At 44.4% G+C, this 23,145-nt stretch overlaps 1 protein-coding gene across 2 annotated transcripts in view; it reads left to right on the plus strand.

The window, feature by feature from the left end:
- The window catches only part of Lars2 (leucyl-tRNA synthetase 2, mitochondrial), a 137,776-nt gene that overhangs the window by 93,778 nt on the left and 20,853 nt on the right, over positions 1-23,145 (plus strand). For both annotated transcript variants that reach the window (XM_076844543.2, XM_076844550.2), the window contains exons 13-16: positions 2,573-2,671; positions 5,431-5,568; positions 18,632-18,732; positions 22,013-22,195. In XM_076844543.2, the coding sequence (XP_076700658.2) occupies positions 2,573-2,671; positions 5,431-5,568; positions 18,632-18,732; positions 22,013-22,195 (521 nt within the window). The remainder of the gene's footprint in view (positions 1-2,572; positions 2,672-5,430; positions 5,569-18,631; positions 18,733-22,012; positions 22,196-23,145) is intronic.

Below are 23,145 nucleotides of genomic sequence, written 5' to 3' on the forward strand. Positions count from 1 at the left end.
ACTCGTGATCCTCCTGCCTCAGCCTCCTGAGCTGCTGGGATTACAGGCATGCACCACCACACCCGGCTCCTCTGAGCCTCTGGAAGCAGCCATGACATTTCAGATCTTTTCTAGAAACATCTGATCCAGGGAGTGGAAAAGCACAAGTTTTCATCATATTTGTAAAAAGGCCACTGTCTTCCATTTCATATTCCTGAGAGCTTGCTAGAGACGAGAGGATGTGTTCTCTCCTGTCTGTGGTTTCCTTTCAGTGCTGTGACAGTGGAGATCGTATCAGCAGTGGCAGAGCAGGGGCGAAGCCACCAGTGTTCTCTAGGGCCCTGAAGCAGCTCTGATTTCCCCTCTCCCTTTCTGGAAGTGGATTGTTCTGTCAGTTCACAGGGATGTCTCAAGTGTGATTTTTTTTTTTTTTTTTTTTTTTTTTTTTTTTAAAGAGAGAGTGAGAGAGGGGAGAGAGAGAGAGAATTTTTTTTTTTTTTAATATTTATTTTTTAGTTATCGGCAGATACATCTTTGTTTTTTTTTGTATGTGGTGTTGAGGATCGAACCCGGGCCGCACGCATGCCAGGCCAGCGCGCTACCGCTTGAGCCACATCCCCAGCCCCTCAAGTGTGATTTTGATGGTGCCGAATCAGCCGATTAAACAAATAAGTCACAGACATCAAGCTCCAGTGTTTTCCTCTTCCTTCTGTGGAGAAACCATTTTTCTTTGCTCCTGGATTGTGATGGGGAGGTTTTAAAATAGTTTAATCTTCTGCCAGAGGAGTGCTGAGTTCCTGGTGGCAATCAGGTGGCCACATGGTGCAGGTGAAAGGCTCAGGCTGAGGAATTAGTCAGTAATGGATTCAAGTCCTGGCTCTGTGTCTGAACTTGCTGTTTGGCCTCAGGAAAGTCACCTGACTTCCCACAGCTACAGTTCCCTCCTCAGGAACTAGAGTAACCTCCTCCAAGGGCCATTCTGAGGACCAGAATGAACACAGGTGAGGCTACACAGAGGCACCTAGCGGGCGTTTTGTAGGTGAAGCCTGACAGTTGTCCTCTGGGGCCTCACCCAGGTGGTTCTGAAATTTGAAATGGAGCTGGTAGGGAGGAACATAAGAAGCCACAGGCCACCTTAGGGTAGAAATGTAGACTCCAAGCCAGGTGCGCATCACATATCTGTAATCCCAGCGGCTCAGGAGGCTGAGGAAGGAAGGTTGTGAGTTCACAGCCAGCCTCAGAAAATTAGTGAGGCCCTAAACAACTTAGTGAGTCCCTTTCTCAAAATAAAATATAAAAAGAGCTGGGGGGGACTGGAATTGTGGCTCAGTGGTAGAATGCTTGCCTAGAGTGTGTGAGTCCCTGGGTTCAATCCTCAGCACCACATATAAATAAATAAAAGATTCATTGACAACTAAAAAAAAAAAAAAGAAAAAGAAAAGGGCTGGGTTTTGGTTCAGTGGTTAAGCACCCTGGGGTTCAACCCGGGTACCAAAAACAAATGTGGACTCCAGAAGGAAAATAGCATACCCTCTTTGTTGATAAGCAGTGACCATGGGCTTCCCTGCCAGAGCCCTCAAGTCCCCTCTTGTGCTTGGCTTGACCAAAGGCACCTCCTCTCAGTTTCCTAGAGGGAGTGGCTTCTGGAACCTGTCTCTCTTTTTAGTCCCACAGTCTTGGAACCTTAAATTAAGTAGTGTAGCATATGGTCCTTGTAGGCCTTGGTGCTCCCCAGGCCCCTCCATTCCTAGAACAGGGGCTGCATTTTCTTTTCAACCCTTCACACTCCAAGGATCTCACTTTATTCTCTGTCTCCAACGCCAGGGCTCTCTTCAGCTTGCAGTAAGGAATCCATGGTAGGCAGTGGTATCCTTACAAATGTGTAGCAGCCAGCTCACTGCCAGGGGCTTCTGATTTAAGGTGTTTGCCAATTTCTGTGGTATCATACTCCCACCAGAGCTAATTTCAAGTGACCAACTCAAAGTCACTTGTCACGGAGCTGAGAAAATATGCTGGTAATTGATTCCCACAAGCTGGTACCACTGGGCTCCAGCCAGCACTGCCCTTGGGCTTTCCAAGGTAATATATCTCCTCAGATTGTCCAGGTGGATTTCTGCATCTTTCACCCTGGAGCAGAAATAGAAAAAAAATCTCAAGTTCATTTTTCAGCACATCTCACTTCTTTTGGTTTTCAATTTCTCTTTGTGCATTGATTTGCTTCAGAACCATCATGAAGTAGGTGGTGGCTGAAGGCAGTCTTGACATGCCTGAAATAGAAGGTAATGCACAAAAGAGACAATCCCATCTTGTCCTTTCAAGTGATGAGATTTTGTACTGGGTTAAATTCAAGAGAAGTGAAGAATAAGGCTTTTAATTGTGGAAGATTGAAATTTTTATTCTATAAATTCCTTCAAAACATCATGTACTGTACAATCCAAAAAGAGAACCTTCTCTGAATTGTCTTTTTATGATGTGGCATTATTCTTATGACATTTTATATTCATACTCATTGTCATGACTTTCTCAAATGCTAGTAGAAGACTGCATTAAAATTTAAAAAGAAACCAACCGATGAACTTCATTTATTTCTTAGATGCCAGGGGACAGCCAAAAGAGAGACAGACACCATGGATACCTTTGTTGACTCTGCTTGGTACTACTTCCGATACACAGACCCTCAGAATGCTCACAGGTAATGCCCCTGCTCTGGTCAACCTGGGTCCTCCAGCAATAAATGGTCCTCCAAGATGAGGTTAGCTGCGCGAGAGGTTTGCTGGGGGAGACGCCTGTGCCGGCCAGAAGAGAGAGGAGCAGGGTAAGCAAGGAGAGCACTTAGCTGCCATGCGGGTGACAGGTGCCAAGGAGGAGCAGAAGGAGAGATAAGGGGAAGACTACAGTGCAGCCTTGAGAGCATCAAAGCTGCTGGGAAGTTCATCTCGGAGTCCCAGGCAGGCAGAAGTGGTTTTGCCCTAGTGCCTCCCTCTTGCCCTTGGGAGCACCTGGGAGAGCAAGGGCTGGCATGAACACCAGAGTGACTGAAGGTTCAGTAGCCGACACTGTTGGTCAGCTGTGCTCCTAAAAGCAGGCTCTTTTGGACTGGGAGATGCTGCTCAGCGGTTGAGCACTTGCTTGGCATGTATGAGGCCCTGGGTTCCATTGCTTGTATCAAAACTCAAACAGTCTCTCTTAGAGTGTGTTGAACTATTAAATAAGATTTTACACAGCCAAGTAAATCCCAAATACAAGACAAATAAAAGTCCAAAAACGAAAAGTAGCGCTCTCATGATGCTTGCCTTGCAGGACACTGCATTTCTCTGATGGTAAGAGTGTTGTGCTATGTATTTAACTAGAAATAAGGATGTGACTATATAGGGAGGGTGGGGTGAGGAGTGTGAAAGAGCTAGGCAGCATCTCCTGTTATCACATATAGTCACTAGATAATTCCCCAAGTTGGCAAATCAGTGAAAAGTATAAACATGGTTTTTTAAAAAATAATTGCCAGAAGAAACAGCTAAGAATTAAAAGCAGCTAAGGGACATACCTGGGTGGGGACATTGAGACTGGACACCATTGTTCTTCTTGATTAACCTTTCAGTACTGTATGATTCTTCAGTTATATTTATGTTTCTTTGCCAAAAGAAAGGAAGGGAGGGAGGGAGGGAGGGAAGAAGGAAGGAAGAAAAGAAAAAGCGAAAATAAAAAAAAATGAAGGGAAAGAACATTTGGTAACTAGGAAAAAAAAAAAAGAATGGGAGCTGAACTATTCCAGAGCTCAGGAAAAAACGCAAATACTCTGCTTAAAAGGACCTTGCCAGATTGCTCTGGTCCATGGTAGAAATATTCTGGAACCCTAAACTCTACATATAAAAATGCCCCCTTATTGGTTGTAAAATACTATATTTCTGGAGAGATGGATGCTCCTGTCCTCCACCACCATCATCCTGACCTGCAGAATTATGATTCTGTCATTTGAGTTCATTTCAGAAATGAGTAGGATCCAAAGTCAATAATCCCCCCGCGAAGGTAGAAAGGTCACAGTGACTCCTGAGGCTGTGAGTCACCAGGGTGGCCCCATCTAACCCACAGAAGGGCTCCTCTCCTAGGCCTTCCCCCTGGAAGGCATCTCATTTGGTAACATCTGGCTCAGAATGCAAGGAGGCAGGCTCTTCACCTTCCCACCTTTACAGATGGCAGAGACCAAATTATAAGAGGGATCCTCGACTAGTACCTGGCCTTCATCCTGGGCCTTCAGAGCCCCTCTTTGGTGAAGAGCGCAGCGCACTTCATTTTCCCCCCTGCTGTTGCTTTCTGCAGCCTCTGGCTTGAGCTCCCACTGGGATGACTTCCTGGGTGGATCATAAATCCTCTCTACAGCTATTTTTGTCATTTCACACCTTAATTCTTCCCAAACTAGTTTTTGAACTAAATACCATTCTTTGCTTTCCCTTCTTTCCCCCTTACCTGGATCAGCAGTTGGATTTCTGTAGGGAATCATTTTTCACAAAGGAAAAAATTATGTGTTTTTTTTTTAATTTACCAAATGCTGGCACAGTAACGGGAGGTGAGAGACTAAGCTACACTAAGATGCAAACGTGCACTGGTTGGCCAGACTTCCACCTGCCTGGGCTGGAGCCGCCACCTCCCTGCAGAGAAAGTACCTAGAGATGAGGGGAGAGAATTCACTAATATCTGAAACCATGGAGCACACATCTTCATAAGGCAAAGGGCCACTTGATTGGCTGACCTCAAGAGAGGGGCCAGTGCCTCTCTTTCCCAAGGATCCCTGCAGAACAGAGGGAAATGGAGTTTCTTGTCTCCCCATGTCCACCAGGGCCAAGAGTCTGAGGAAGCCTGTCTTTCAGTGTCTGTGCTGTAATGGCACATGGTAGGTGAGAGTGTTACTGAGCTATTGACTACTTATCCTAAGTAGTCTTCATTGCATTCAGTAAGCCATGCACAGGCTCTTTCTGACTATTTTAAAGCTACTTTAAAAAATAAGGTTGAATTTCTGTTTTAAAATGAACATTTAGTAGCTGCATGTCAGTCTGCATCGTAAATGCCACATTGCCCTCTATTGGTAAGAACTCAGAAATCTCCATTGTCTAATCATAATAAAAACTGAAATAAATCTAGATATTTAAACGTGCATTGTACTGAGATGCCTTTTTTTGCTGATATGTTTTTCTCTTATTCCCATTTTGTATGAAAATTGCGTTTTTAAAATATTTGTCACTAATGTCTTCCATAGCTGTTATTGTAAATTTTCCTAAGTTAGCACTGATCTGATTTTTCCTCCCTTTATTACATAAGCTTTTCTCTTATTCTTAAAAGAAAGTCTCTGTTTTTCCCTGCCGTGATTCATTTCAGGGCATATGCAAATTACGACGTACTGTTGAATTTGTGCAGTGTGGCGAGCAGGTTTTTTTAAATGCCCATTTCTCTTTCTTCCAGCCCTTTTAGCACAACACTAGCCGATTACTGGATGCCTGTGGATCTGTACATTGGAGGGAAGGAACATGCCGTCATGCACTTGTTCTACGCAAGATTCCTCAGTCATTTTTGTCATGATCAAAAACTGGTCAAACACAGGTGAGCATTTATACTCATTCTAAAAAGAATTCAGTTCACAAAGAGCAACTTGAAGCAGGTGTCTGAAGCAAGGTCAATGTATGTGGCAGAAAGATATTGTTTTTCAAGTGTACTCCAGAGGCCATTTAGCCTTAATAGTTTGAAGTGCGATTATACATATTGCTTAAGAGTTCCGGTGTGTGCACTGAGTGCTCACATGAATCTAGCCTTCAGTGCGTCTCTGCTTAAGTGAGTTAGGTAATTTGAGATTTTTACTTGTGAGGCAGAGAGAAGTGGGCCAGATGGTCCATGGCCTTTTCTAGCATCTCATATAAGGTCATGTTTATCATCTGAGGCCTCTGTACAAGCTCTGTTTCTAAGCTTGGCTGAATCCTGCCTTAATATTGCCACGCTGATAAGTATTATTGGAGTGGAAAATAGAGAATCACATTGTAAAGCACTGATAAATCCTTTCCCATTGGCCTATAAACTTCTTCATGTTCACAAGACATCAGTGTGCACTTTTTCCCCATGAAATACATCATATATGTATAGGATGTATTTAGTATATCATATAATTGAAAAAATTATATTGACATCCATGTCCCATGGCTAGGTGTAAGAAGTAGAATCTAACCCAGGCTCTCCTCTCCAGTCCCATTAGCATTCTTCCCACACCCACCACTCTTCCTCCAGGTAACACCCTGCATTTTTTATTTATTTTCTTGATTTTTCTTTGTAAACTTATCCCTACTGTATACATAGTTAAACAATAGATATTGTTTGGTTTTTCCACATTTGAACTGTGTAGAATTGTATTTCACACATTCTGTATTGCTTTCCTGGCCCAACATTTTTTGAGAGTCGGTGTTGTTCTTTTTGGTTTGGTTTGATTTTTTTCAGAGTACTGGGATTGAACCCGGGGCTTCATGCATGCTAGGTGAGCACTGAGCTACATCCCCAGCCTTTCTGATTTTGAGACAGATTTGCACTTAAGTTGCCCAGGTGGGCCTTAAACTTTTGATCCTCCTGCCTTAGCCTTCCTAGTTGGTGATTTTCATCAGAACGATAATCAGACTCTCTCGTCTCCCTTACTGCTAGTAGTAGAAATCCTGCAACATCCTTTAGCATATTTTTTACTTACAGAAAAGAAAGGTGGTGGAGGGGTGGTGTCCTAGTATCTTCCAATCTAGTTTACCCATGACGACAATTTTAAAAAATGATCCATGCCTAAGATGAAAAGTTTTGCCTGCATAGGAACTGAACTTGGTGTCTCCCTCCCTGCAGGCCTCCCTTTACCCCTTTCTTCAACTTTTAAATTTATTTGATTTTATGCAGAAAAATATTTTTCTTATTTCCACCTGTATGCTTTCATTGATACACTAATTTTAAATGTTACATATGTGACACATAGGTTTTTGCCTTTTTGATTTAACAATATAGCTTGGTAGTCTTTCCAAATCAGCACATACGGATCTCCCATTCTTTTAAATTTATGCATAGTATAGCCACAATTTATTTAGATAGTCCTCTACTTTTCTATTATTTTTATCAAAAAAAAAAAAAAAAGTGACTTTTTTTTTCTGTAGTACTGGGAATTGAACCCAGGGGTGCTATACCACTAAACTACATCCACAACCCTTTTAATGCTTTATTTTAAGACAGGGTCTCACTAGGTTACCCATGTTACCTTCAAACTTTTGATCCTCCTACCTCAGCCTCCCAGGTACTTGGGAGACATGTACCACCATGTCCAGCCTGTGACTCTCTCTAGCTATATTCTTAGCAAGAATTGAGGAGCCTATCTGTAGGGTCAAGTCCAAACACTGGGGTATCTTGAATGAAAGCATACATGTTCTTTACTTTTTGTTGGATTAAAAAAAAAATATGTTTCTATTAAAACCTCTGAGCCAGGCACAGTGGCACACGTGTGCAATCCTGATGACCCTAGAGGCTGAGGAAGGATAATCACAAGTTCAAGGCCAGCCTCATCAACTTAGATCCTCAACAACTGAGCAAGACCCTGTCTCAAAATAAAAAATAGAAGGTGCTGGATGTATAGCTCAGTGATAAAACGCCCCTGGGTTCAATCCCCAGTACTAAAAATAAATAAATAAATTTTTTAGAAAAAAATAAAACCTCTGTAATACAGACAGAACTTCAAATTGATTATAGAGACTGACTCTGCACTGCACACATGGATTAAGAGAAGTCATCTGTTCAGAAAACTAATTTAGGATATAAATTAAATGCTTAAACTAATTTTCTTCTCATTAGTCCCAGAGACCTCCATGTATAAAAATAAACTGATTTGCATCAGAAGGACACTAAACACATTAACAGCCCTGATCCTCAGGTAAACAAATTAGTTAAAATGTTTGCATTTAGGTTATAAAACCTGCCAGTTGTGCTTGGCATTTCTTACATATGAAAGTGAATTTACCTAAGTAAACATTACCCTTGAAGATGAGAATGGTGTCCTGGTCCTGTCACAGTCTCATGGACATTATACATTCATAGGATATGTTTGTTTAAATAAATTTTAGTTTAATGCCTTGATGTAAACAGTTAAAGTTATTGTTCTTTGATAGAAATGGCCTCCACAAGATAACAAGAATTGGATAGAGGTTCAGTTTGTTTGTTTGATGTTTGTTTTAGTACTGAGGATTGAACCCAGAGGTGCTATACCACTGAGCTAAATCCCCAGCCCTTTTTATTTTTTATTTTGAAACAGAATCTTGCTAATTGCCAAGGCTAGCCTTGAACTCGAAATCCTCCTGCCTTGGCCTCCCAAATTGTTGGGATTACCAGTGTGCCTGGCAATAGAGGTTCTGTTTAAAGACAAAATACAACACAAGAAATATTTCATTCTTGCATAGGTCTAGAAACAAAGACCATATGTAAGTGATTTCTGGCTCCTTAACTATAAGGCATATTTCTGCTAGTTTCTGAATAATTATTTGTGGAAATAATCAATCAACCAATTATTTAGTGGTGAGCTATCCTAAGGTATAGCACACACAAGGTCTGAATTTCTTATGTCTTTTTTTTAATATGTTAAAGAGCTTTTTATATTTTTACTAGTGGATTATACATAATAGTGGGGTTCATTGTGGCATTCATACATGCACATAATTTGCTCCAATTCATTCCCCAGACTTCTCTTTTCCCTCCCTTCCTTCCTTACCTCTTCCTTTTCCTCTCCTTCTCTGGTCTTCCTTCTGTTTATTTGCATACTCTTTGTATGTGTGTGTGTGTTTGGTTGGTACTGGGGATTGAACTGAGGCACACTCAACCACTGAGCCACATCCCCAGGAATTTTTGTATTTTATTTAGAGACAGGGTCTCACCGAGGTGCTTAGGGCCTAGCTAAAGTGATGAGTCTGGCTTTGAACTTGAGATACTCCTGCCTCAGCCTCCTGAGCTGCTGGGATACAGGCATGCACCACTGAGCCCGGCTTATTTGCATATTCTTTTCATTGCTGCATTGTAATTATACATAAAGATGGAATTAATTGTGATATATTTATGCATGCATATAGCATAATTTGTTCAATTTTATTTCCGTTTTCCCCTTTCCTCCATTCCTCCCTTCCTCCCTCCCCCTGGATCCTCTAAACCCTACTGATTTCCCCTTCTATTCATGAGTTTTAAAACCATAGTTGAGGAGGAAAAAAGCTTTGCTGCACTCAGATCTAATTCTGAAATACAGTTTCAGGTGTGGCTTTGTTTCTATCCAGATGGTTTTCTAATCTGAAAAGCTTCCGGGTACACCTAGAATTTGCTTTACCATCAGCTTTAAGGGACAGCTATATGATGTAAATGGAAATAGAGCTCTTCAGGTATTTGGGTTTTTAAGAATTCTTTTCTAGATGGTAAGATTCTGTTCCCTGTTCCCCTCCCTCAAGAGGTTGGCTTTCAGTTCTCAAAAGGCCAATCTTTTGGAAGAAGGAACAAAAGGTTACCTTAACCCTTGCTCTGCCCTCTTGTGAGCATTCTTCCTGTTGAATCACATCAGGACAATGGCAGCCTCTGAAAACCATCCTGAGCATTACTTCTTTGTCAGAGGTGTTGGTAAACCAGTGAGTTGCAAGTGAGAGGAAAATCAGTACTTTCTGCTCTGAGTAATTCAGAATTATTCAATTTGAATTTTTTGGTACTGTCCCAGGGACACTTTACCACTGAGCTACACTCCCAGCCATTTTAATTTTTTATTTTGAGACAGGCTCTCAAGAGACCCTAAGGCTAGCCTTAAACTTGGCAATCCTCCTACCTCAGCCTCCCAAATTGCTAGGATTACAGGTATGGCCATTCCAGGCTTCAATTAGAATTTCTAAGAACCTCTAAGCAACTTTATCAAGCTGGGCTGGAGGGAACATGGAGGCCTGTCAACCACATGTATGTTTGTGAAACCCATAAAAGTCAGAATTTTTAAGTTTATTTCTGTGATCCTTTTGGTTAGCATTGTCATTTCAGTAGGGACTTGAAACTATAGCTATTTCACTTCAATTTTACATTTCTCAGCCCGTGGCCCTTATCTCAAGTAATAACTCTGGACCAGTAACCAGAGATCTCTGTTCATGCTAAGCATGCCACTAATTAGCTATGTTGACAAGAGATCTGACTCGTTTGAGTCTCAGTGGCCTCATCTGTTAGGAATTCAGTCATTTCTGAGCCCCCTTTTCTCTCTCTGATTCTAAGTATACATTTCGTTTCCTTTTTTTTTTTTTTTTTTTTGATACTGAGGATTTAAACCAGGAGCACTTTAGCACTAAGCCATGTCCCCAGCCCACCTGCACCCCACACTTTTACTTTTAAGACTGGGTCTTGCTAAGTAGCTTAGGGCCTCGAACTTACAATCCTCCTGTCTCTACCTTGTGAGCTGCTAGGATTACAGTCATGTGCACCACACCCAGCTAATTATAAATTTCTTCAAATACAAACAGCAAATGTTTGCACACATCAAATATTCCTTCTTATTTCTAAAGAGCCCTGGACATTTCACCTCTTAGTTATACACTTAGATTTGCAGCTGGAACTTCAGAACGTCTCCTACTACTCATATGAGGCTGGTCTTTGTACCACCCCACAAGATGGTAGGCAAGTATAGGTACCTTGGTGGTGTATGTGGAATACCATGAATAATTAACCTGGAATTAACATCAACAGGAAATTCACAAAAGGAGATATACAGATGGTCAATAATCATTGTATAAAATGTTTCCCTCACTTACAATCAAAGAAATTCAAACTAGTTAGCAGTGAGATGCCATTTTCCATGGAGCAAAGAGGCTAGAACCAGAGCAATACTCTCCCAATATATAAAGTGAAAACCTTAAAGATATTCTTTTTTTTTTCTTTTTTTTTTTTTTTTTTTTTTGGTACTATGGATTGAACCCAGGGACACTTAACCACCGAGCCACATCTCCAGACCTTTTTATATTTTATCTAGAGATAGGATCTTGCTGAGTTGCTCAGTGCATTACTAAATTGCTGAGGCTTGCTTTGAACAAGATCCTACTGCCTCAGCCTCCTGAACTGCTGGGATTATAGGCATATGCCACCGCACCCAGCAATAAGATATTCATTTTGGACACACTAATTGCATTTCTAGAATTCTAGCCCAAGGAATAATCAGAAATGCAAACTTGTGCACCAAAATGTCCATGTACGTGTTGTTTCAAGTAGCTAAAAATGTGAATACAGCCTCAGTGCCCCAGAATGCAGAGACAGGATAAATTGACAATAGCCCACCTATGTGGAGGACTCTTATTCAACTCTTCAGAATTAAATTACAAAGAATGTTTAAAAGCATGAAGAAATGTATCTGAAGCACAGAGAAGTGAAAAGAGCAAGATACAAAATTGATAACAATGTGTTCATCTGCCTTTCTATATACATGCACAGTGACACACATCTGTTCACTTAACACAAGAGAAAAGATTAGAAAGAATTATGGCAATGCTGGTCAACTATGAGCAATGAACTTCTTAATGATTTTATTATTTTTTAATGTACTTCTGATTGTTCTCAGATTTTTTACAATGATTTAGTAACTTTATGATTTTTCACAAGCAGTCATTTGCAGATTGTATTCTGTAGAAGGGAAATGAGGGAGCCCGGGGCTCTATTCCGGACTTGGGGCAGGCATGGGCTCTTGGCTTCCTTCACTTGGGCTAGTAGCACTGGGATGAGAGCCCCAGGGAGGGGCACAGGGCAGCGGGAGCCCTTGTCACAGCTCCTCTCACAGACCCAAGAAGAGGGGGCCTTTCCTGTCTTTCCTATGGACTCTTGCCTGTTCTTTCGTTGCTCTTCAATGCCACCCAGAGAGACACCGAATTCCCTGACCTGAAATTCTCCTTGCAACTTGCTGCCAACAGAGCGGTGGCCAGCAGAAACTGCTCCATGGGGAACACCTACCGGTGTTCCCTTTCTCTGATCACTCCAGAACCAGGGCTCAGGACAAAAGGAGCGGGCAGAAGAGGGAGATGCTTTGCTGGGGTCTCAGCCTATTAATACGGCCTCCTTCTCTGCTCCTGGCTTCTCTGCAGTGATATTTTAAGAATGAGCATGGCTAACTTAGAAACAGGCCTCACTGTGTGGACATAATGGCCCTAGGCACCAAGCAAGGGAGAAGAGGAAAGTCTGTGACTTGGACTGGCGCGGGTCCGTGGCCCTCTGCTTTCTCCTTTCTAGCTCTACATAAGTAGCTGCCCAGCCGGGTCAGGAGAGCGGGCAACAGGGTGCCCAGGGCTTCATAAGTGGGCAGATGTCATCTCAGAGACTAGTTAGGGCTCTGCCATGTCCTGAGATTGTTTGAGCCACATCTTAATTGGAACATTCCTTGCAGATGATGATTTATACCAGCACTTAAGTAGCCTGGCAATCCATGCTGGGAATTTCCTTGTTTGTTCTAATAATGAGCAGCCCTCCCTCTCAGCTGCTCTCCTTCCTTCCTTCCTTCCTTCCTCTCCTCCTTCCTTCCTGTCTCATGAGACAAAGGTGGCCTTCAATGCTCTGCAGGTATCAATTATAATTTCTGAATTTGCAGAGTTCCAGCTAAGCTGGAAATACTGATGATTCCATCCCTCCTTCTCGTTCTGTTACACGGTGGGCTCAAACATCATCTCCCTCCAGGGCGGGCTTGAGGGAGTAAGAAGAACACTGATTCCGAAAAATCCTGGGCCTTCAGGGCAGAAGCCCTGCTTAACCCCCCTGCCTTTGATGATCCTGGAGTCAGAAGCAGTTTGTTGGTGGTTTCAAGTTGCAGATTTTTCACTCTCTCATAAAGGTCCCTGTTGTGCAGTCTCTAAAATGAATGAATAACTCAACTGCTTATGTAAGTTTGTTCCTAGGTGCCATCTGTTGAGTGAGTAGATGAATGAACAAATGGGAAATACTACACTGGTTGTGAATTTGATCATGAATACAGTGCGGTGTGAGTGAGCTCTACTCCAGCAGGGCTGGGTTCCAAGTTCAGCAGTGCCCCTCATTCCCTTGCACCTCACACCCCCAGGTTGCACCTAGCACCTCCATGTCCCACCTTGTGCCTCCATGTCACACCTAGCACCCTGTTGTCACACCCAGCGCCTCCATGTAGCTCCTAGCACCTCCATTTGCACCTTGTGCCTCCATGTACCTTCATGGAGATTCCCTTCCTCCTCCTTCTCTCAAGAGGACGATGGACAGGTCAGCCACATACAAGAAAATTTAAAAACCACCCAATACAGTTCCAGGTATCACACTGGACACATATACCAGAAAAGAGCAAGTAATTCTAAGCAGGAAGTTCCAAGACACCTTACCAGTAGAGATAGCATCAGAGTGGATCCTGGAAGATGGAGTTGAACTTGACAGATGGGTGGTATGGATAGCAATTTGGGGAACAGTGTGAGTAAGGATGTGGACACCCTGGAGGGAAATAGCAGAGGATGTGAAAACGAAGGGGAAGGAGTCCTTAATGACCAAGCTGAGGAATTTGGACTTGATTTGGAGGTACTCTTCAAACATGACTAGACTTTCTTTTCCTCCCTCACATTTTTGAGAATGGCCAGGCATTGGAAACCCCAAATAAGTGACAGCAAATAGACTTCCTTCCCAAGGACCAGGGTCGCTTTCTTACCATTGAATCCCTAAAGCCAGTATCAGCATCAGGCACATAGCAGGCACTCAATAAGTACTTATAGAATAACTAAGTAACACACTTCACATAATAACTCTGTGCTTTCTGGTAATGTGGTACTGAGTTCCAAGACCCCACTGGCGTGGGCCAGGAAGTGCTGAAATCAGTGATGTCTGGATGGTCACAGGCAAGGGCACTGAGGCAGTCATGCGAGTTTTGCTATCCTTGCCCAGAAGATCCATCTGAGATGGCTTTGTCTTACTGTGCCCGGGAGGAGCTACAGTTTGCAGATGGGCTCCAGTGTGGCCACCTCTTAGAAATGAAGATGCATTCATTTAACCAGGACTGGGTTCTGGTGCACTGCTGTTTTATGAGGTGACACCTGCCAGTTCCAGGGAAAGCATGCCATGGTGACATACCAGAGACCCCTCATTCAGCAATGGTTGGAAGTGGTTCTGAAGCAGGCAAAACTAGACCATGGTGTTAGCAATCAGGCTCACAGTGCCCAGGGTGAGGAGGTAGCAGCTAGGGTGGGGGATTCGGGAGGTTGAGCTCAACCTCTGATTGATGTGGGTTCTGATTACACAGCTCTGTTTAGTTTGTGAAAGCTCACCAAATTGTACATCCCAAGGACTCACGCTTTTCAATATGTGCGCTCTTTCATTTAGTAATTTACTTTAAAAGAGAGAGAGAGGTGGCTCAGTGGTAGAGCACTTGTCTAGCATGTGTGAGGCCTGGGATTCAATCCCAAGCAGAGCAAGAAATAAATGAGAGAGAGAGACTGTGGGGATGTGAGGAAAGTCAGGAGGAGTGTAGTTTTAGGGCAGAGTCCCAGCTGCCCTAAGATTAGGATGATTCTGGCCCATTGCAATTCTATACTTTCCCAGAAGGTGGCAGTGGTGGGCCATTTGACAAAATGCAAAAAAAAAAAAAAAAAAAAAAAAAAAACGGGATTCTGTGTTTCCTCCCCCTCCCCTTGAGTCTTAATGCTGCTGATTTTAATCATTCTACTCATCTTTATCTTTGAGTCCAGATTCTTCCTTCCTTCCTTCTGTCTCAAAGACATTTTTTTGCTTTGTTTTTGAGGTTCTTTGGGTTTTTTGCTGGGGACTGAACCCAGGGAGGTACATATGCTAAACATGTGGCCTGCCACCCAGCTACAGCTCCAGTGCTCACACTGAGAAGCGGGTGGGGGAGCACCTTAAATCCTGAAGAGACAGTAGCGCCTAACACGGTAACAGCAAATTGAGCTTGCTGGCATCAAGTGCATCAGGAAAGGTCACTGTTTCTTTTCTGTTAGGCATGTAAAGTCATCTGAGACAAAAATTCCAATCTAAAAAATTAACAAAATTATGTGCCCCCATGTGCACAAATCAGCCCCAGTTGAGCCCAGCAAGGCACCCTGGGTGTTAGAGGACAGCACCGAATCTTGTAGAATACGAGCTTAATTTGTTTTGTATATATACCCAGCCTCATCCCTCACCTGTTCGATCTCAGGTAGCCACACAACGTTGTCTTTTGCTGAAATCTATTGTGTTATTTATGAAATGAGGTGAAAAATTCAGGTGCATGTCAATTTAGCTGGAATGACTTCAGGAACTAAGAAAGAGCCCACACCCAGGCTGTTCCTCCTTCCATCCCACCATCCATTTACCTGTCCTTTTATTCATCACCATTTGATATTTTTAAACAAGGCTTCCCTGGGTTGGGCTCAGTGCCAGGGTTGGGAATGGAAGGAGGAATAAGAGAGGGGTCCTTGCCATGGGGAGCATAGGGCTGGGATGGGCTGGTCTTTTCATGGAATCACAAAACATCCTGGCCACATGCCTCCCGGCAAGGTGTGCTGGCTGCTGAGGACACAAAGGAAGGCCCAGAACTGTGAGAAGGGGACTGTGTACAGAGGATAGGGACAGCCAGCCAGGAAAGGGAATGCCTGAGTGCAGAGATGTCTAAGAATGAGTCTAGGCTTCTTGAGCCCGAGCTGGGAAGGCATTCCTGCAGAGGGACACAGAGTGCTGAGGAGCATGGCATGTTGCAGCAGCCACTTCCATGTGGCCTTGGAAGAGCAAGTGCATACATGGCAGAAGACAGTCAATAGGGGCTGGAGGGATGGTAGAGAGAAGCCCACATTTGGTCTGTTGGTATAGTTTTCTGAGCTTCTTGTGCGGTTTTATTGACTGGCTTGCTTTCCTGAATCAAAGAGGAGCTGGAAAAATATAGACCTGAGTCCTCGTGTGTCAAAAGTCTGGGGGACTTGAAAGGCTTGAGCATACAAGGTTCCTTATGATGTCTGGGCCAGCCTTCCTTCCTCAAAAATAGCTCAAACACAGCAGCATGGCCCTTCCTTTGTTGTGCTTCTGGGCTAAAAAGAAGTTTAAGAACCAAGTACCTTTGATTCATAAATCCTTCTATGTAGAGGAATCACAATTTCTGGGAATCTTGCTGGGGACATGAATTGTGACATAAGATGACATCATTCTCCTGCCAATTGTGACCTTGCCAGAAGAGTATATTAGAGGAAGTGGGAGAAGTTTAAAGACTAAAAAATTTATTTTAGGCCAGGCATAGTGGCATACGCCTGTAATCTCAGTGGCTTGGGAGGCTGAGGCAGGAGGATCCCGAGTTCAAAGCCAGCCTCAGCAAAAGAGAGGCACTAAGCAACTCAGTGAGACCCTGCCTCTAAATAAAATACAAAATAGGGCTGGGGGTGTGGCTCAGTGGTCCAGTGCCCCAGAGTTCAGTCCCTAGTACCCATCCCCCACTATATTTTTGGAGCTGGAAAAATGGTGTGATTACTTTTATGTGTACATGTGGAATGTCTTCCAGATTAATGCATAGCATGCTCAATGATCCTTTGACATTGAATAACGCAACCATATACTGGACAAGGTCTCTATTGTATTATGTTTCCATTTGAGTGTTAAGTATGTTGGATCTTTCCAAGCAAAATGTACCCACCTCCTGCCACCACCATTAATGACAAACATACATTTACACACATGCTCATAACAAGATTGTTAAATGCAAAACAGGAATTCTTTTCTTCTACTGACACTGCATTTCTTTTCCAGTCTCTTAGTTGCCTTCTCTCTCCTCCTGAATCTACTGGAGAATTTCCTTCAAATCACCTCTTTCCATCCACACAACTGTTCAGTACACAAATCAGGCAGAACCTTATCAGTATCAGTGTCCATCTGAATCAGATATTCTTGCATGGAAAATTAGGAGCCTATTAACAAAGCCAGCTCCTGCTACCCACAGCACTAACATTCGGGGTGTGTCTTGTGGGGCCTTTTCAAGGTCACTGTTTCAGGACCTCTAAATAGATGATCCACCCTACCACCATGTAAGTGAACTTGAAGTGCCTCAGGGCTTCTATGTTTGGAAGGCATGTCATGCTGCTGCTGATGTTCATGGAGATCACGAGGCCTTCACTTTGTCAACAGTCCTCGCCCTTCCCTGAACAACACAAGCTTGTATACATGTGAGCATTCGCAATAGCTGTTGCTGAAACATGTCAGAACTAAATCAGGCGGGTTCATAAGAATAAGCCATTTCAAATTTAAAATAATTTCAGCCTGAAGGTTAATCTCAACTTGTCCTCTTAAGAGAAGTTTCTGTTTCACTCTTCAACCAGTAAGAGTGTGATTAAAACTACTTTTTAGTTGGGCACAGTGGCATATGCCTATAATCCTAGTGGCTTAGGAGGCCAAGGCGGGATGATCACAAGTTTGGGGCCAGGCTTAGCAACTTAATAAGACCTTGTCTCAAATTAAGAAATAGAAAGAGCTGGGGATGTATCTCAGTGGTAGAGAGCCCCTAGATTCAATTCCCAGTGTGCCACACACACACACACACACACACACACACACACACAAACAAATTAAAAACACCTTTCTAAAAACAGACACTATAAATAAATTATAATTCATCTAGACGGTAGAACACTTGGTAGCTATTTTTAAAATGAGATGGATCTATATAGACTATTATGGAAAAATTGATTCATACCATTATGTAAAAATACCACAAAGTAGTACATCTGGCATGATCCCACCTATTTCAATCAAGAAAAATCTTTAAAGCCATATGCAGGTATCTACACATTCATGAACATAAACATGTTGAAAAAGTCTCCAGACTTCCAGGAATATAAACAATACAACTGCCTCCTCAAAGGGGTGTAGACCCAGCAAGGATTTGAACAGAAAGGATATGTTCGTGTTTAACTTGTATGATTTAAAATGTTTTTAGAGAAAGTAGGCAGGCCCTGTATATCAAATTAAGGAACAAAGCAAGGAACCCTCGTCCTCTGGGCCCTCCCTGTGTGGAGCTGGGCCTGCAGCTGACATTTGTGCAGTTCTTGAACGTACAAGTTTTTTCATGTGTTGTTCCATTCCCTCATCCCAGAAACACTTGAAGGCAGGCTTTCCTTTCCCATTTACAGATGAGCAACCTGACACTCAGAGCAAATAAGTGACTTGCCTGAGAAGCAGAATGAGATTCAAACCCAGGCCTTCCAAACCTGAGGCTCTTTCTACTTTCAGTAGTAGCAAGTAGGACTGTTGGCCAGGTATGGTGGTACATGCCTGTAATCCCAGCAGCTAGGGAGGCTGAGGCAGGAGGATCACGAGTTGAAAGCCAGCCTCAGCTACTTAGTGAGGCCCTACAACTTAGTGAGACCCTTTCTCAAAAGAAAAAAAGCTGGGGATGTGGCTCCATGGTTAAGTTCCCTGAGTTCAATCTCTGGTTACCAAAAAAGAAAAATAGTAGGACACTCGTTAAAGAGGGCCAATCTGACTTAATGTCATCGCATTTGTTCAAGCTGGTCTGCAGGTTGTTCGGCAGACTTGTTTTCACGAAGGGCGGTTCTTTCCACTCTTCAGCGAGGGTGGCATGTGTTGCTGATTTCTAGATGCTTCCTATCCCACCCCTTCTTCTTTTTTCCTCTTCTTTCCTCAGGGAGCCTTTTCATAAGCTGCTGGCTCAGGGCCTCATCAAGGGGCAGACATTCCGCCTAGCATCTGGACAGTATCTGCGGAGAGAGGAGGTAGACCTCACAGGTAAGCCCTGTCCCATCTGGTCCAGGCTATTGCAGAGAGCCAAGGCCAGACTGGGAGCTGTTCGGCTCGTAGGCATCTGCCCCTGGCCCTGGCTGGGTGGGAAATGCAGGAGGAGACCTGTTGGCCCCTGTTCTCTGCAGCTCAGCTGGTCCAGGACTGGGCCCTCTGCAGGCTGTTCCTGGGACTGGGCCCTCTGCAGGCTGCTCCAGCCCAGGGGTCACTTCAGCTCCTGGCAGGGTTCTCCTTCCTAGGCAACCCAGCATCCACTTGGGCATCGCCGGGGTTGCCAGCTCGTCTCAGAGGTGGAGTCCCAGGCCCAGGAGACATTCTTCTATGACTGAGGCTCTCCCATCATCTCCCCACGAGGTCTAGCAGTGTGTGTCAGTGTGTGTGTAGACCTTGGGGTCTCCACCCTGCCTACTCCATCTGCAGCCCCTCAGCCCCTCGCACTTCTCACTAGACCCCTTTTCCCAGCTGCCTTGAGCCCTTTCTCTCCACTTTGTGTCTTCAGCCTCCTCAAAGGCATCTCCTCTTAGCAGATCTTTAGGTGGCATCATGAGGATGTGTCACGTGCACCCAACACACAAGTGACATGAACGACATGTTAGGAAATCGAGGTAGGGTTGTACATAGAGGCAGCTGTTAAAACCCCTAGCCCTCGGCCACTCGATTCAGAAAAACAGCACTTAATGGATGAGATCAGGTTAGGATATGGTGAACTTGTTGTAAGCCCCTGGGGAAGGGACCGAAAGATCACAGGACAAGGCTCAGCCTCTTTTTTTTTTTTTAATTTATTTTTTAGTTGTAATTGAACACAATATCTCTATTTTATTTATTTATGTGGTGCCGAGAATCGAACCCAGGGCCTCTCACGTGCAAGGCAAGCGCTCTACTGCTGAAGGCTCAGCCTCTTTCTGAGGAACTGGAGCTGAGAGACCCAGAAACTGTTTTGATGTTGGGCACTGGAACCATCAAGTACTAAGGAGTTAGGGCAAGACTTGCCACTGTGGCTACCCAAGGTCACTTTGTAAACTTGACCCATCTGGACTTAGATAGTACAGAGTCCCTCAAGCCAAACACTAAAGAGACGGTTTAGGTGGAAGTAGTTGATGGAATTACCTAATCAAAGTAGAAATGTGTCAGGGTTTGGAATGGTTGGTGCAGTCCATGGGAAGCTGGAGAAACAAACAGTCAGTGTCTTTTCAGCACAGACCATAGTCATATAAATTTTAGCTATTAGTAAAGTGCTCTCTGTGTTATGGGCAAGGCTGCCCACATATAGCTGTACAGTTTGTGCCCTGCACAAAGGCACCTGGCCAAGGGAATCAACAGGGCCTGATATCCAGACACTGCCAAACCAAAACCTTTGGGGCCTCATCTACTGAAAGAGAGCATCCCTCGTGTGTATGCTTGTGGGTCTTCTAGTGGAGATTAAACCCAGGTCCTCGTACATGCTAGGTGAGTGCTCTACCCCTGAGCCACATCCCCAGCCCTTTTTAGTTATATTTTGAGACAGGGTCTCCCTGAGCTGTCCAGGCTGGCATCAAACTTGCAATCTTCCTGCCTCAGCCTCCTGAGTCACTGGGATTACAGGCGTGTGCCACTATACCCAACCAAGAGAACACCATTTTCTGTCTTCTCTACTTCTATACCCAGAAAGATATATTTTCCTAATTTGCACAACAGTGCTCTAAAAGCTGGTCCTAGCCCAGGGTGGGGTAGAGGAGGGAGTGGTTCCCTGAGCCTCACCACAGCCTGGGGGAAATGTGCTCCAGACTTCAGGCTCTCTTTGCCCTGATGTCCTGGGGCCAATCAGAGATGTGAACATCCTTTCCCTCCCCAGGGACTTGCCAACTGGGCGAGAAAGCTTCAGTCAGCAAGGACAGGTTTCCGCCGTCTTAACAGAGGGAATCTCAGGGTGTGTCGAGTTGGCTTTTAGGTGTATACATCAGTTCCTTTGGAGTTTGGTTGCTGTTGGAGTTAGGGACAGAACTCACCTAAAAGTGGGCTTAACACAGGGATGGGGGACCTGACGCAGACTCAGCTGCAGAATCTGCATCCTGTCCACAGCACACAGGAGGGCCCCAGACGCTTTTTCTCCATATCTTCCCAAGCCTGCTGCCCTCCTCCTGTTGCTCTCTGTTCTTCTTTCTCTCCTCTGCCAGACTTGGACTGGGCTCTTCCCTGGGTCAGTTTACAAAGTGATCTTGGGTAGCCATGGTGGCAAGTCTTGCCCTAACTCCTTAGTACCTGATGGTTCCAGTGCCCAACATCAAAACAGTTTCTGGGTCTCTCAGCTCCAGTTCCTCAGAAAGAGGCTGAGCCTTGTCCTGTATCCTTTCAGTCCCTTCCCCAGGGGCTTACAACAAGGTCACCACATCCCAACATGGGCCTCTTCTTTTGGCAGCATCTGGACAGTGGTGTGTGGGTAAGGGAGAAGACACTTCCCAAGGAGGGGTGTCATCATACCACAAAGGGACCACCACAGTGAGTCGCCCCGTATGCCCAGATTGCACAAAATCAAATTTGTTTGGTTTTTTTTTCTTTCTTTTTTTTTTTTTTTTGTTTTTCTTTTTTCTTTTTGGTACTGGGGATTGAACCTAGGGGCGCTTCACCACTGAGGAACATCCCCAGCTCTTTTTATATTTTGAGACAGGATCTCACTGAGTTGCTCAGGGCCTTGGTAAGTTGCCGAGGCTGACTTTGAACTCATGACTCAGGCCTCCTGATCTGCAAGGATTACAGTTGTCCACCACCATGCCTAGCCAAGATCATGCTTTGATGACTATGGGAAAAATAGAGGCAGCAGATCTCAGAGTGAAGTGACCACTTAGAGGACTCTGCTTTTCTAAGACCCTGAATCCAAACTTGTGCAAGTTTCTGTTTTGTTTTGTTTCTGGTGCTGGGGGTGGAGCCCAGGGCCTTGTGCGTGCAAGGCAAGCTCTCTACCACAAAGCCGCACCCCTAGCCCTTCTTGTTCTTTTTTTACTTTCCTATTTTTTTTTTTTTTTACAAAAGTAATTTTCTTACAAAGGGGATATTGTTTTGTTTTGCCGAAAAAGCTGGCACAAGCCATCATATCTGTGTGTTTATTTATGAAAGGAAGGATTGTGTTTTTATTTTAAAAACAACAGCACATATTTCATAACACGCAGAGGGAGAGAAAGAGGCACGTTGACTGAAGGAGCGCCATTCTTGCTCCCTGGGATTTCTGATGGGCCCTGTGTTTGTGGGAGACGTTCGGATCACATAGCATTCTATGTGTTCTTTTGGCCTCTAGGTTCTGCTCCTGTTCATGCAGAAACGAAGGAGAAGCTGGAGGTGTCGTGGGAGAAGATGAGTAAGTCCAAGCACAATGGGGTGGAGCCTGAGGAGGTCGTCTCTCAGTATGGCATCGACACCATTCGACTCTACATCCTTTTTGCCTCCCCTCCAGAGAAGGATATCTTGTGGGATGTGAAGAGTAAGTCACCTTCCCCTTGTGTTCTGCCCTGGACTGCAGGACTTGGGGGAAGGAAATGACTTCGCTACAGACAGTGGTGGAGAATTCTAGGACTCAGCTCCATAGAGCAGGAAGCTGTTTGCCCAGCCTCCTGTGGTCCCCTCAGGCCAGTGTTCTCCAGTGTGAGCAAGTCACAGGATCATTTGGGGAACTTGCTACAAATGTAGGTTCCCAGGCCTCACCCCCAGACCTGCACAGCCTCCACAGTGGAGCCCAAGAATATGCCTTGCAGGGGACTCTGTGGTGATTCTGTAACTTCTACAAGGACCACCCCTGGAGAGTGGTTGCCTCAGACACAGATGGCTTCAGGGCTGCTCCTAGGCCTGCTCTGGTACTGAGGCCTATTCTCCAGATCTGCCCTGAAGGGTTTTTTCCTTTAAAAACAAACAAACAAACAAACAAAAAAACCTGGGTGAGGGCAGTCCTCCCTTACCAATGCAGAAAACCTCAAGTGGGGACCTAGATGGGATGTTACCTGTGGTCTCCCAGCAACCCCAGTACCTCCATCTCCCCTTGGAGATGTTTCTTTCTGTAGTGGTTCAGATTTAAGAGGATGTGAAGTAACCTAATCTTGAGCACCTGGCTATCCTAGGGTCATCAACTTGTCCTTCCTGGGATCTACCCCAAGTGTGTTTGTGGGAGAAGGAAAGGAAGTACCTGGGACCTTGACCTTATGTAGAGCAAGTGTGTTATTTAAGGAATCCCCAATCGTTTCAACACACCTGTCCAGTGGGAGTGTGGTCCAGTGGTGATGGATGCTAGTCCTCTCATACACTGCATCAGAACCACAGGGGACTTGGAAAGCAGAGACATAAGACACATGTCTGACTCCCCACCTTCAGCCATGGGACAGGTTCCAGGAACCTATTTCAATAAGCTTCCCAGAAAGCTCAGCTGTGCACCCAGGCTTG

Source organism: Callospermophilus lateralis, chromosome 1 (assembly GCF_048772815.1).
Source record: "Callospermophilus lateralis isolate mCalLat2 chromosome 1, mCalLat2.hap1, whole genome shotgun sequence".
NCBI classification, from domain to species: Eukaryota; Metazoa; Chordata; class Mammalia; order Rodentia; family Sciuridae; genus Callospermophilus; species Callospermophilus lateralis.